This window comes from Onychostoma macrolepis, chromosome 17 (genome assembly GCF_012432095.1).
Source record: "Onychostoma macrolepis isolate SWU-2019 chromosome 17, ASM1243209v1, whole genome shotgun sequence".
Lineage (NCBI taxonomy): Eukaryota > Metazoa > Chordata > Actinopteri > Cypriniformes > Cyprinidae > Onychostoma > Onychostoma macrolepis.
The window spans coordinates 24,492,930-24,506,908 of NC_081171.1; the positions used below are offsets into that span (position 1 = coordinate 24,492,930).

At 34.7% G+C, this 13,979-nt stretch overlaps 1 gene segment (V, D, J or C); it reads left to right on the forward strand.

The window, feature by feature from the left end:
- The first annotated feature begins 4,552 nt into the window (after positions 1-4,552).
- LOC131523665 (T cell receptor alpha variable 13-1-like) lies at positions 4,553-5,139 on the forward strand. The segment is given in 2 exon segments: positions 4,553-4,651; positions 4,759-5,139. Coding segments are annotated over 2 exon segments (351 nt in total).
- Positions 5,140-13,979: the final 8,840 nt, after the last annotated feature.

Sequence of the window (13,979 nt, forward strand, 5' to 3'; positions counted from 1 at the left end):
CTCTCTTCTCAGGTGTTTGGTCATCTCGGATCTTTTTAAGGGTTGGATCCAGACTGACGCTTCAGTAATTCCTAGTTACCATGGTATGTTAATCCCGTGGCAGAATCAGAGAAACAGATAGAGACATAATTAGCGTAGCTGCTGTTCTATTCAAGCAAAAATGATTTGTTCAACCCAATCTAAAGAATTATAATGTACATTTGATCAGATATAAATGCAGTACAAGATTATAAGATGCATTATGTGAATGCTTGGCTAAAGAGATGTGTCTTTAATCTAGATTTAAACAGAGAGAGTGTGTCTGAACCCCGAATGTTATCAGGAAGGCTATTCCAGAGTTTGGGAGCCAAATGTGAAAAAGCTCTACCTCCTTTAGTGGACTTTGCTATCCTAGGTACTACCAAAAGTCCAGAATTTTGCGACCTTAGGGAGCGGGTTGGATTGTAGCGTGGTAGAAGACTAGTTAGGTACGCAGGAGATAAACCATTTAGTGCCTTATAGGCAAGTAATAGTATTTTGTAATTGATCCGGAACTTAATAGGTAGCCAGTGCAGAGACTTTAAAATATTCTGTTGTGTTGTGAATCTCCATGCAACACATAGTAATGGGGTTCTGAATTAATTAATTGGTTGAGTGAATGATTATATATAATGAGCCAGGCAAATTTCCAAATAGCTCAAGTGCCAGTGATCACTCTTAATTTTCATTTATGGAAAACATCAGAACAGAAAAAACAAAAAAAAAACAAACAAAAAAAAACCTTTACTCAGATTTTCACTGTAATAAATACTACAAATTTGGGGATTTTTTTTTTTTGTAGTCCTTCAGGGACACAGATTCCTTAGCTTGTATGTTCAGCAAAGTGGTAAAAAACATTTTGACAAAAGGCTGACATTTAAATTGACATAATACAGATCTCCTCAGTTGTGTTGTGTAGACAAATTCATGTTTTGTGAAATTACATATTTTGGCTGGCTCCCAAAAATGGTGAAATTCACCAAAAGGTGATAACTTTGTGTGTTAATAATTTGTACTCGCAATAATAGTGAAGAAAAAAATAAAAACAAATAAAATAAATTTGACATTTACCTGTATATAAGTTTTCCCTGCTATAGCATACAGTACAACCCTATTCCAAACACAGAAATGTGAAAAGTGTCCATATTTATGTGTGTTATTTTTATTCTCATTACAGTATTAGCTTTGCAACATGCTATAAAAGCTCCGCTAGTATCCATTGAATCATGTTTTTTGTAGAAAGCTTATTTGCTGTCTTTATTTGAAATCAGTCACTTAAAAGTCGTCAGATGCTGACGTAGGCAAGAGCTTTCGGAACAGAACAAAAGTATCCTTTTTTCCACCAGTGGCTAAACAACAATGGGGTGTGGCTACATAGTACAGTATATGAACTACTAGTTTTTTTTTTTTTTTTTGTAATTAACTGAACAGAGAACATTTCACAAAAAGCAACTCTAAATTGACTCATTTCTTCTCTTGTTCAAATTGCTTTGTCTAAAAGGTATTAAACTTTAATTTGCAATAAGGAATGAAAGTGATGCTTGTGGCTTTGAGTAAATGTCGATTTATAATAAAAAAATATTTCCTGTTTTTGTTAATATATCTTTGTATTTCCAGCTGTTTTTAGTGACGGTGTTCTGATCACTCAATGGCCGAAGTACATATCCGGTCTTCCAGACTCGTCAGTTGAAATGCACTGTTACCAGAACGATACAGATTATAACTACAAATACTGGTACAGACAAATAAAAGGAGAGCTAGTGCTTGTTGGGAGCTCCAAAAGTGCTTGTTACTTCTTCCTCTAATGAGACAGGTTTTGAAACTGGTTTCACAGTGTCAAGTACAGAGACTAAGAAATGGACCCTGAAAGTGGATGTTAAGGAGGGGATAGATTCTGTGAATAAATAATCACACCTACCTCAACCAGAAATAAATAAACCCATATTTGTACAAGTCAGCAGTCAGCAGAACCTACAACTTGGACATACAAATGCATTAACATGCATAAATGTTATAAATGTTACACTCCTCCCTTCCGCCAAAAAAGAACAAAAAAAAAAAAAAAAAAGAAAAAGCTTGCTAATGTGATACAGTCAGTAGGGGGAGATACAACTGTTTATTTTAATGTAAAAGTTTTCCTCTCCCCAAAGTCTCATACACTCTCTATCGTCACATTATTTTTGCTGTGTGCAGCATAACCAGAGTATTTTTAACGCTGTCGTAGAAGGATGTTTAGAGCTGCATATGGACTGTGCATATATTTCTTATTATATATATATATATATATATATATATATGTAAGATGTTTTTTGATAGCAACATGATCAAACTATTATAATTTATAATTTGTTATTTTTCTTTGTTTTTAAAGATAATATCTCGTAAAATATCTCTTTTTTTTTTTTTTTTCACAGGGATGGTGAAATGTGTGAATGTTCAACAGAACCCAACACCCATATTAGCCAACATGAATAAAATGGTAGAGATAAAGTGTAGTTATGATGACAGTAGCAAGCCTTACATGCAATGGTATCAGCAGAAAGATACAGCCATGGCCTTGATCGTGTTCAGTTACGGTGCTACAGGTGGTGACCCCAGCTATGAGGATGGATTTAATGGCCGGTTTCGATTGGAAAGAGAAACCAAACCACCAGACAAACAGGAAATACACACACACACACGACAAAAGCAATTCATAGTCTATATTTTAAAGGGTGTAATGTCTATATTAGAACAATTTTCTGTCATTGTTTAATAGATGACACAATCCTAAAAATATATACAAGCTTTGTATATATAACTAATATAATAATATTTTATAACTTAACAGGAACATACATGTGACACCCTCATTTGCCTGTGCATAAGTTTCCACGGTTTGTTCCCTGGGTTGTCGGTTATTAACTTGTTACCCTGTGTGCTATTGTTTCCTTCGTCGTCTGGATTTCCATTTAAAGGTTTTTTCGTCTTCTTCTTCTTATTATTATTATTATTATTATTATCATCATCATCGTCTTCGTCGTGCTTCTTCATAGCAGCAGTGTTACAGAAAACTGCTTAACTAGATCAATTTTAAGACATCATTTGTTGTTCTGACACAAAGGCAGTTTAAAAAATTAGGCAGCTGCCTAATAAAACACCTAATTTGGCCAAATTATAAGATTGCATTTGCCCTTCAATGATACTGCAATCCCAAAATATATTACTACAAGCTCAGAAACATCCAAGTTGGCAGATGGAGTTGAGAAAATTATTGACAATAAATGCTTACATTTAAAACAACACCAAACATGTTGATAAAAACAGTTAAAGGTGCTGTATGTAGGATTGACACCGAGTGGTTTAAATAGGTATTGCAGTCCAAATTCAAAATATTGGAGACGGTTATTTTCACCCTCCCCCTCCTCCTCAGGCTTGACACACGCAGGTTGCCAGATTAACGACATCAACAGGAACGAGCGCACATTACTATGAATGACATTAAATACGCTGTGTTTTCCGCCAACTGGCAACCCGCGGTGCAGAAATACAATTGGGTAAACTGGCAGTGGGCGGGTTTCACAAACCATAACAAACACAGACACTCCGGGCCGGAATGCACATTTTCAAAGGAGAATAACTGACTGTAGCATTGTTTTTCAGATAAACAAGTATGTTAACTTAGCATGTTTCTTAAATATCTGCAAACATATTATGGTATTTTTATGCTTTAGTAGAGACAAAATCCTACATACAGCACCTTTAAGCAACATCATAAAAATTAAAGTTCTCCTGCTGCCTTGTGCCGCAGGTAATCACACTCGTATTGATTTTCTGTTAAACAACAAATTGTGAATGCAATATTGCTGTTATACAACAGTTCAATGAACATGAAGTAAATACTGAGTAATATTAGACACAGTTTTTGCTCTTCCAATGAAAAAAGCTACAAGTCACATTAAAGCGAAAGCAAAATGTGCCATAGCAACCAATAGTGCCAATCCTGAATGCAGCAATCAATTGAGTGAATTCAGTGATTCACTTACAGAGTTAAAATAGCACAGTACTCTTACTATTTCTGTTATGTAAAATATAAGAGAAATAGAAAGAATAGTATGCTGCTACTGGTCTAAATTCAACCAGTCACTTGTTTCTGAATGAATCAGCACACAGATATGTTGAATGAACTGCACAAATAGGTTTAATAAATGATTGCATGACTCACTCATAAAGACAGTCACTTGACTCAATATCAGTGTAACTTCTCTCTTCTTTATTTCTGCTAGAAAGTTGTAGAATTGTAATATTTGTTACTTTTGTGTTCTAAATACCATAAATATTAATATTTGTGTGTACTATGTAACATGTATTCTCATTGCAGTAGTAGAGCATTTGAAATCAGTCACTTAAAATATTCTTGATAAGATATTCACTCAGAAGGCAGCTGCCTACATAGGCAAGAGGTTTTGTAACAGAAGAATAGTGTGACCAATTTCCCATCAATGATTAAGCAACATAGGGGTGTGGCTTATGGAAATAACAACTAGTTTGTGTAGTTTGTCTTTGTGTAATCAACTGAACATAATAAAATACTTCACAAAACACGTCTAAATGGACTCCTTTCTCCTCCTATTCACATTGCTTTATCTAAAAGGTATTAATTTAACTTTGAATAACTGGCAGTGATTCCATTTTCTACATGTTGACCAAATGTGGATTTCTAATAGACGGCATAACCGGTTTTTGTTTTTGTATTTCCAGCAGATTTCAGTGACGGTGTTCTGATCACACAATGGCCGAAGTACATATCCAGTCTTCCAGGCTCTTCAGTTCAAATGTACTGTTACCAGAACGATACAAACTATGACTACAAATACTGGTACAGACAAATAAAAGGTGAAGGACCGGTGCTTATTGGGAACAACAATTTTAACTCTCCCTCTAATGAGAAGGGTTTTGAGACCGGCTTCACAGTGTCAGGTACAGAGACAAAGAAATGGACCCTGAAAGTTGATGTTAAGGAGGGGACTGATGCTGTGTATCTGTGTGCTGCCAGTTATACACAATGAATGAACGGCAATAAGTTATACAACAAAAACTCTTTGGATGACAACCTGCAAATCACACCTGCCTCAACCACAAATAAATGAACCCATATCTGTACAAACAAGTCAGTAGAACAAGAGAATGTGCACATGCAAATTTCATTATTGATGTTTTGCTCCTCCCTTCTACAAAAAACAAACAAAAAAAAACTTCTCGTCAAGGGCCCATTGATGTGATACAGTCAGTAGGGGGAGATGTGACTATTTTAATGTACAGGTTTTCCTCTCTCTGTCTTTGTTAAAGTCTGATACCCACTTTCTCTCGTCACATTATTTTTTGCTGTGTGGATGACCAGAGTTTTCATAACTCTTAGAAGGATGTTTAGAGCTTCATATGAACTGTGCATATTTTTCTTCTTTTACATGGGTAAAAATTCATTTGAGATAGCAATGTGATTTTTTTAATCATTACTTAATGGATGTTTTTCCAAGTGGAATATTTCTTAAAGCCTGACTATTTTCACAGGGAAGGCAAAATGTGTGCAGGTTCAGCAGAAAGTGACATCCTTACTTGCAAACCAAAATGATAAAACAGAGATGAAATGCTCTCATGATGACAGTAGCATGTTAAATATGCTATGGTATCAGCAAAAGGATACAGCTATGGTTCTAATCGGTTACAAATATAGTATGGGTGAGCCCAGTTATGAGGATGGATTTAAAGGCCGGTTTAAGCTGAAAAAAGATGACACACTGAATGGAGCTCTGGAAATCCCTGATCTCAGTCTGTCAGACTCTGCTGTTTATTACTGTGCTGTCAGTATGCACAGTGCCACAGACTAAAATTACTGCTTAACTAAAACTCAAGCACACAGGAAACCAAAACAGTGGTATGTGGCTTTCAGATCTCTGCTGTGATTATCTAATATTCTTTAAAATATTGCAGTGTTTTGACTTTAAGGCATCTGGTTGGCCAACAAAATATTTGAAAATTGACATGCGATACAAAATGCTGGCAATAAGTGGTCAGGTAGGGGAAGTTACCAATAATAATAAGTCGACTACGCCACCTGGAATACACCAGGACAGAACAGCCCCATATAAGGGCACACAGGTTCGTTGCCAAAGACAGGGTGAGCATAAGAATATAAACAAACATCACTTTGTTCAAACAATTAATAGAACCAGTCAGTCAATACATCACACAAGGTCTCAAATCACAATACCAGTAACATACAAAATGATTAAATGGAGATAAAGAGGGAGGTGGCCAACAGAGACCCTCAAATTTCTACCCCACACTCAATACCCACGACACACACACACACTTGTGAAAAAGGCAAAATGTTAAGCACAGCACTCCATGTGGACACACGTACAGGGTAACATGGCCAACCCCTCCCACTTTAAAGACCTAAATCCACACAAAACAATACAAAAAGCACACAAATCAAGTCAAATTCAATAGCAGTTTACACAGAAACACCAAAGCGCAAACAAACACAGCCACTGGCACGGAGGAGGAGAATACAATGGCAAAGAGCAGCCAGATTACAGAAACTTAGCCTGCCAGCTAACTCGCACGCAGACCAGCACAATCCAGTGCCAGTGCTTCAAACAGAAATAAACAAAATAACAGAATGGACCCAGGTGAGTTCCAGACAAAACTGTTAAAACTATAACACCACAAAGACAAAACAGAGCAGCAGTGCAGTCAGTTACTCGACGGTCGTTAGACTTAAATTAAAAATCACTGGAAACCCCTGGACATGCAATCAACCTACCGGACATTGAACAGAAAAAGTTACTCATAAAACTTGTTAAAAAACAAACAATAAACTACATACATACCAAAGAAATGGTGCAATGCTGCAATACACATGGTCGCTCACCACGCAGGATTACAGCTACTTGCAGACCCATGACTGAGAACAAACACAATAATAAGCATCATTGAACAGGCAAAAAGCATCTTTGAAACAGGGACTAACCTGAAAACTGGCCAACAGCCAGCACGCATAGCACTCATTCAACGCGCTGCATGTCACAAAGGGGCAGTACCAAGGATAATGCATTCCAAGCAGCCAAACACTTCCCTCTTTTATAGTCACCACACAGGCACTAATAAGCTCATAAAACTTAAATGACTAACCAATCATAGTGAAGTACGAACACTGATTGGTTCACCTGGTTGGATGACGCCAGCCAATCATCCTGGGGCTATACCTCACTCTGCTACACTAGCAAACAACAACACATACAGTATTAGAATGTTAAATGTCTGCACCCTAAGAAAAGCAGCAAAGACAATCTTTCTGTACCCATCCACAGAAAAAAGCAAGCAAACTACAGATTCAGTTATGTCAAAATCAAAATTTTAGAGTATTGTTCAAATTCGCCATACATCATTTAATATAGTAGATATTTATTTTATTTTATTACTTTATTTCTTTAGATTTCATTATATTATTTCAAAGCAAAGAAATTTAGAAAAGCAAAAAAAAATTTAAGTTTAGAATAGAAACATAACTTTGTTGTTTTGATCATGAATAGTATGACAAATAAAAGTAAAACCAAAAACAATCTCTGTTCCCCCTCAGTGTACTGTGCTTGATAAGTATGTTTTCTTTAGTCTTAAGCAAAATGTTACTTATAAGTCAGTATACTTTTTGCATCTTAAGCGTTTTACAATGTAATTTTACCATAAATAAAAGCTAATTTAGCTATAAAATGAAGTAGAGCTTTCACTTAGGATAAAACTTTGTTTATGTTTCATTAAGTTTACTTGATATAAATAAAGACACATGACCTTATATGTTTATTATGATGTCTTTTTACAATATACATCAAATGTAAAAGAAAAACACCAGCATACTCCAGATTATTTAATTTAGTGCATCCGTGTAAAGATCATTTCACATTTTTCAGTGTTCAAGTATGGCAGACCAAAAAAAAAAAAAAAAAAATATATATATATATATATATATATATATATATATATATATATATATATATATGTATATATATACAGTATATGTGTGTGTGTGTGTGTGTGTGTGTATATGAAATAAAGAAAAGTGGGACAAAAGTGTAGGGCCAACAGGGGAGATGTAACTCTTAAACACTGGCATTGACAGTTGCAATATAACAGTCTTCTCTCTCTCTAATGCCTCTTAACATATCTTTCATTCTCTATCACACAGTGCTTAAGAGATGTGTGAGCTTACGTTTGGGCTGGGTATTTTCCTCATCATGTTTTTAAGTATGATAATTAAGCAGTACAAATATTAATCAATTTTGAAAGTTACTCTTTAGAACGCTTTCTAACTTTACTAATATATATATTTTTTTTTCACAGGGACTGCAAATTGTGTCAAATTTGAACAGACTCCACTCTTGATTGCCAAACAAAGTGGCAAGGCGCAGATCAACTGCAAACATGACGACAGTAGCTTAGTTGTCATGTTATGGTATCGACAACAGAGCATGTCTCTAGATCTAATCGGCTATGGTTACTCTGGATCAACACCAAACAATGAGCCTGGATTTACAAATCGGTTCACACAAACTAGACAGGACACAGTGATGGGATCTCTGACCATCTCAGAACTCGTTCTGTCAGACTCGGCTATTTATTACTGTGCTGCCAGTACACAGTGCTGCAAAATCAGTTTTTACTGACAGAAAAACCCTCTGCCCTATCTAAGATATGTTTTTCCAGTTTATGTTACTGTAAAATATTGAGTGGTTAACCACTATCAGGTGTGTTACAAACCATGACTAACTGCCAGTATTAAATTACTTTCTGATGCCGAGAATATAAGACAATATAATGCAAGCAGAATATTAACTATTAATATTAATTATGACACACTGAAATGACAAACAAAATAATGGGGAATTCACTAAGAATGAATTATGATGAAGTCAGATTTACTGTAGTAATTATGCAAATCAGGAACAATTTTTGCAAGGTACACAATTTGCAAGGTGCAACAATCAGTATCTTCAATAAAAGTTTGAAAGGTACAACTTTTTGTGTGTTATTAGTTACAGTAGATGAAGATCATACCATATCTAATGAATAATCAGTGTAGAAATACAGATATTTTTAAAGGGTCGTATTAATATATACATTATTATTGTTCACACACCAAAGCAGTGTAGATACTACAAAGTTTTCTGTGTTTGACATTGATGTCTGAATCCTGTGGATGCAAATATTCCACATCTAATACATCTAAAGAATAAGTGCATCGTATATCCTAAAATTACATAATTACATATCCTAATATTTTTTGAATCCTCTGGTGCAGGCAGACAGCGTCTTTAGCATGAGAATGCCAGCTTTGTATTTACAAAAATCAATAAATTTGAACTGAAAACTCAGCTGGGTTATTTGTAGTATGTAATTGCAGTATACTGCAATGTTGCACAAATATCCTCACCAGATTTTTGGCATTTATCAGATATGCCATCTATTATGATTTCTAGATGAAATGTAAAATGCATAAAATGCTGCACGCAGAAACCTGTATTTTATCTTATATGGCAAGTTTTAAAAAATGCAAAAGTTGCCTTTAAAATCCTATTCAAAATAATGTCTATTATTTTCATTTGTGCAGAACTTGTGATATTCATTTGTGATAAACTTTTTTTTTTTTTCTCCACATTTGTTTGAACAATGGCCATCAGTTGTCATCTACAAAGCAAAGCTCCTCCTCTTACAGTCAGCTTGTTAGCTTACGTTTTGCTATACTTTTTGCACTTGATCAGGCTCAATCTGGGAGATGAGGAACAACCGAATTGCAATCCTTTTACTGAAATGGCTCCTCATAGTTTGTCAAAGTGAGTGTCATATTTGCAGTACTACTGAAATGATCACATTTTAAATCCCTTTTTATTCATTCAAGGCAAACAACATGCTGAACACATGCTAGTCAATTATACATAACTTTATTGCTTATACTAAGTGCTGTCTCAGTCTTATTTGTTTGTCTACTGTTTTTATTTCTGTAGGTCAGACATCAGCTCACATTGTGCTTCAGTCAACACGTTTCAAATCAGCTCTACCAGGAGAAACAGTGACGTTCAACTGTAGCATGGCAGCAGGAGTTAGCATGTCTAGCTATACCATGTATTGGTACATGCAAGACCATTATGGACAACCTGTACAGTTTATTATAAAAGAGTATGACAAACCAACACAGAACTATGAAGCCATTCTGAACACAAAAAACACGTTCAGCCTGACTGTATCCAAGCTCACTGCAAAGGACAGTAGTACATATTACTGCGCTGCAAGCCACAGTGAAGCCAGAACTGTGCACGCTCTAACAATAAGCATGTGATAGAATTAACACCTGGGGTTAGAGAAACTCTAAGGATATCCTGGTTGAGAAGCATTGTGACTCTAGTGGTTTAAGACATGGACAATTCTATAATCCATTGGCTGCAGTGTTTGGGTAGCTACTAAATAAAAGTAGCAATGCTAATAACCCTTTCACTGACTTTTTTTCACCCCGAATTCTCAGTCACACACAGTAATAACCTATATTTCAGATACAGTACCTGTCTCCAGTGACAATTCTTCCATTATTCTATAGTCTTTGTGTCAGTGCAGAGCTCAAATCTATTTGGGATCAAGCCCCTACTAAGGACGGTGAGCCAAAAAATGTTTACCTTTGTTTCTGTTAAGACTGGATAAGCAGTGAACTTGTGAAAGTAATTTTTTTTAATTTTAGTAATTTTTGAGTCGGATTAGTTGGATGGTTCATGTAAATAAATATTTAAAAATTAGAAGTCCTTTATTTTTGAAGACAAATATTTAGTTGGTTAGAAAATCATTAGGTATAGTTAGAAATGATAGAGTAAGTGGTTTGTCAGCACTGGAGAGATGTGTTGTTGGGGGGGCGTGTGCTTGTTTTTTCACAGGAAGTTGACATTATCTGTCATACCTCAGAACTGTATAGGCATTACCTAGCTCACCTCATTCATTTATGGGACAATATGGAGCTCAGCTGGTTCATACTCACTTTACTGCTGACTGTCTGTAAGGCTTTTGAATTTTGATTGATTTTTTTTTCTCCTTTTTATATATACATTTACATTCCCTTGTGAAAAAAGAACGCTTTAGCATACTTTTAAAAAGTAAAAAAAGAGTACTTTCAGAAATACTCCTTCAAAAGATATAATTGTAAAGTGAATATAATGTACATGCACTTAATTGCATGTTATTTGCAATTAAAATAAAATGTTTTATAGTTTCAATTTAAATTAAATGTTTTTTACATGCATCTTTATAATATAATTTCATACACATTTCATTATTTTTATTGTCTGCGGTAAATAAAAATATATTTTAATGTCATTTCTAATGAAACTTGAATGTTATGTATTTAAAAAAATATATAATTACATATTTTTATGATTTAGTTAGTACATTTACAACATATTAACTTTATATATTATACTGAATAACACATTACAGTTAAAATGTGCTTATGTTATTACTAATTATGGCATTATTACAAGGTGGACTTTTAACAGTGTACTTAAGTTAGTTAAAAATCATATAATTATTAAATTTTACTCACTTTACATAGATTTAAGAGGCGTTCTATTTTAACTATAAGTACTTTATTTTTAAATATACCTTTAAGATTTGAAGTACCAATGCACATTCAATACTATATAGCACACTTTTTTCACAAGGGTTACCAACAATTACAACAGTTTTCTTTATCTTTATCAACTATCCTGTTTTCCAGATAAATCCAATGGAGAAATCCGCCAAGAGCCAGAAATCTTTGCCAACATGAGTTCAAATGTGATATTGACATGTCAACATGATAATTCTGACCACTACAGATTGTTCTGGTACAAGCAAGCAAAAGGGACTGTGGGTTTGTCTTTATTGGTATTTTCTGCTAGCCAAAATCAGGTGGATATTGAAGAACCATTTAAAACTCAAAATTCTAAGTATAAAGCAACCCGTCCTGAAATAAAGATGTCCACGCTGCAGATTAACAGACTACAGACTGAAGACTCAGCTCTCTATTATTGTGCCACGAGCACACAGTATTACATTACAGCTGCATTGCTAAACAACAACCACAAAGTTAACACTGCACTGTGCTTTCATCTCTCATTTATGATGTCATTTCCTGTTCCTTTTGATCATAGACACACTAAATAGGACAGTCAAAATAAATCTAGAAGGGGTGACAGACAGTAAGGAGTGGATTCTCCTCTTTAATGTCATGGGGCTGCTGTGTTTGGGGTTTATTTTGCTGCTAGTCATCAGTAAGTCTATCCAGACTGTTTTGAATTTCAAACATTTATTTATAAATCAATATTGTTGTTATGAAAATTGCTATAATCAACTGTTTTCTACCCAACAGAGTCATTAGGAGGAATAACCATCATTCAGAATGATCAAGTTAGCAAAACTCAACTGATAATTCAACGGGATAAACACGTTACTTTAAAATGTAACCATGATGATGGCAGCTATTATTATATGTACTGGTACAGACAGAGAGGTCAAGGTGAACTGGCCCTTGTTGCTATTTCTCTTGGAAAAGATACAGAAGAAACAGTTGCCCCATTCACAATAACAAAACACATAATGAAACGTCCTGACATTAAAGAATCTTCACTGGAGATCAAGAATCTAGCAGAGGAGGACTCGGGTATTTATTTCTGCGCCTCAAGCATTGCACAGTACCTTAACTTAGCCAAGCACCTGAACAATAACCTCAACCTGAGCCACGATGATCAGACAGAAAATACGTGATAATCAAGCTGGTTGTGGGATATACTATCTTTGATCTCCTTTTCATATGTACAAAATTCATATGTACACCCTTTACATATAAGAGTTTGAGGAATGATGATATTATATACATCTAATAATAAATATGAATTACCATATTATTATTTATAGGACCTATGCATGTGTGTCAATGCATAGGTCACACATGCATAGTGTGTGACCTATGCATTTTAATTTTTTTTTTTTTAATAAAATTGGGCATATTTTAAAGCTCCAAACTGAGAATTAAACATAATTTGGTTATATGGAGCCTTTTCGCAGAGTGTGATTGCATGTTTTCACAGTTAATAAATCTACCTTAATCTTAGTTTATTTTGGTATTTATTGTTATGGATAGACTTATCTAGAGTATTCCTCCCTAATCACCAGCATCTTCACTATCTGCACTTTGTCAAAGGACTGCAAAAAAAAAAAAACAATTCACACATTCACTGTTTGGTCTTGATTATGCAAACTTCCACGATTAATATTACAGAATATTACATTATCATAAACCAGTGGTGAGACCTCAATCCAATAAAAGCATGGATGAGAGAAAAGGATCAGATGTTATACAAACCACACCAAATCACTATCTTAGAATGATTTCTGAAGGACCAGGTGATACTGCAGACTGCAGTAATGACTGCTGAAACTTCAGCCATAAGTTACTGTGTTTAGCAATGAAAATGTGTTTTTGAATGAATTGATGTGTGTGAGCCATCTACTTGTGCAACAATGTAACCTGCAGTAAAAGAGACAGTATCTTTCACTCTTAAAATTAAAGGTGCTTCAATGCCATAGAATAACCTTTTTGTCTAAATGGTTCCATAAAGAACCTTAACATATGAAGAACCTTTCTGTTTCACAAAATGTTCTTTGTGGCAAAAAAAAAAAAAAAAAAAAGGTTCTCCAGATAAGAAAGGGATGGTTCTTTAACGAACCTTTGACTGAGTAGTTCTTTGTGGAACCAAAAATGGCTCTTCTGTGGCATCGCTGTGAAGAACCTTTTAAGCTCCTTTATTTTTAAGAGTATACTCGGAACAATGCTCAGATTCAAAGTGACTTATGTATAATTAGATTTATAATTATGAATTCAGATTTACAGTTCATATTTTCAG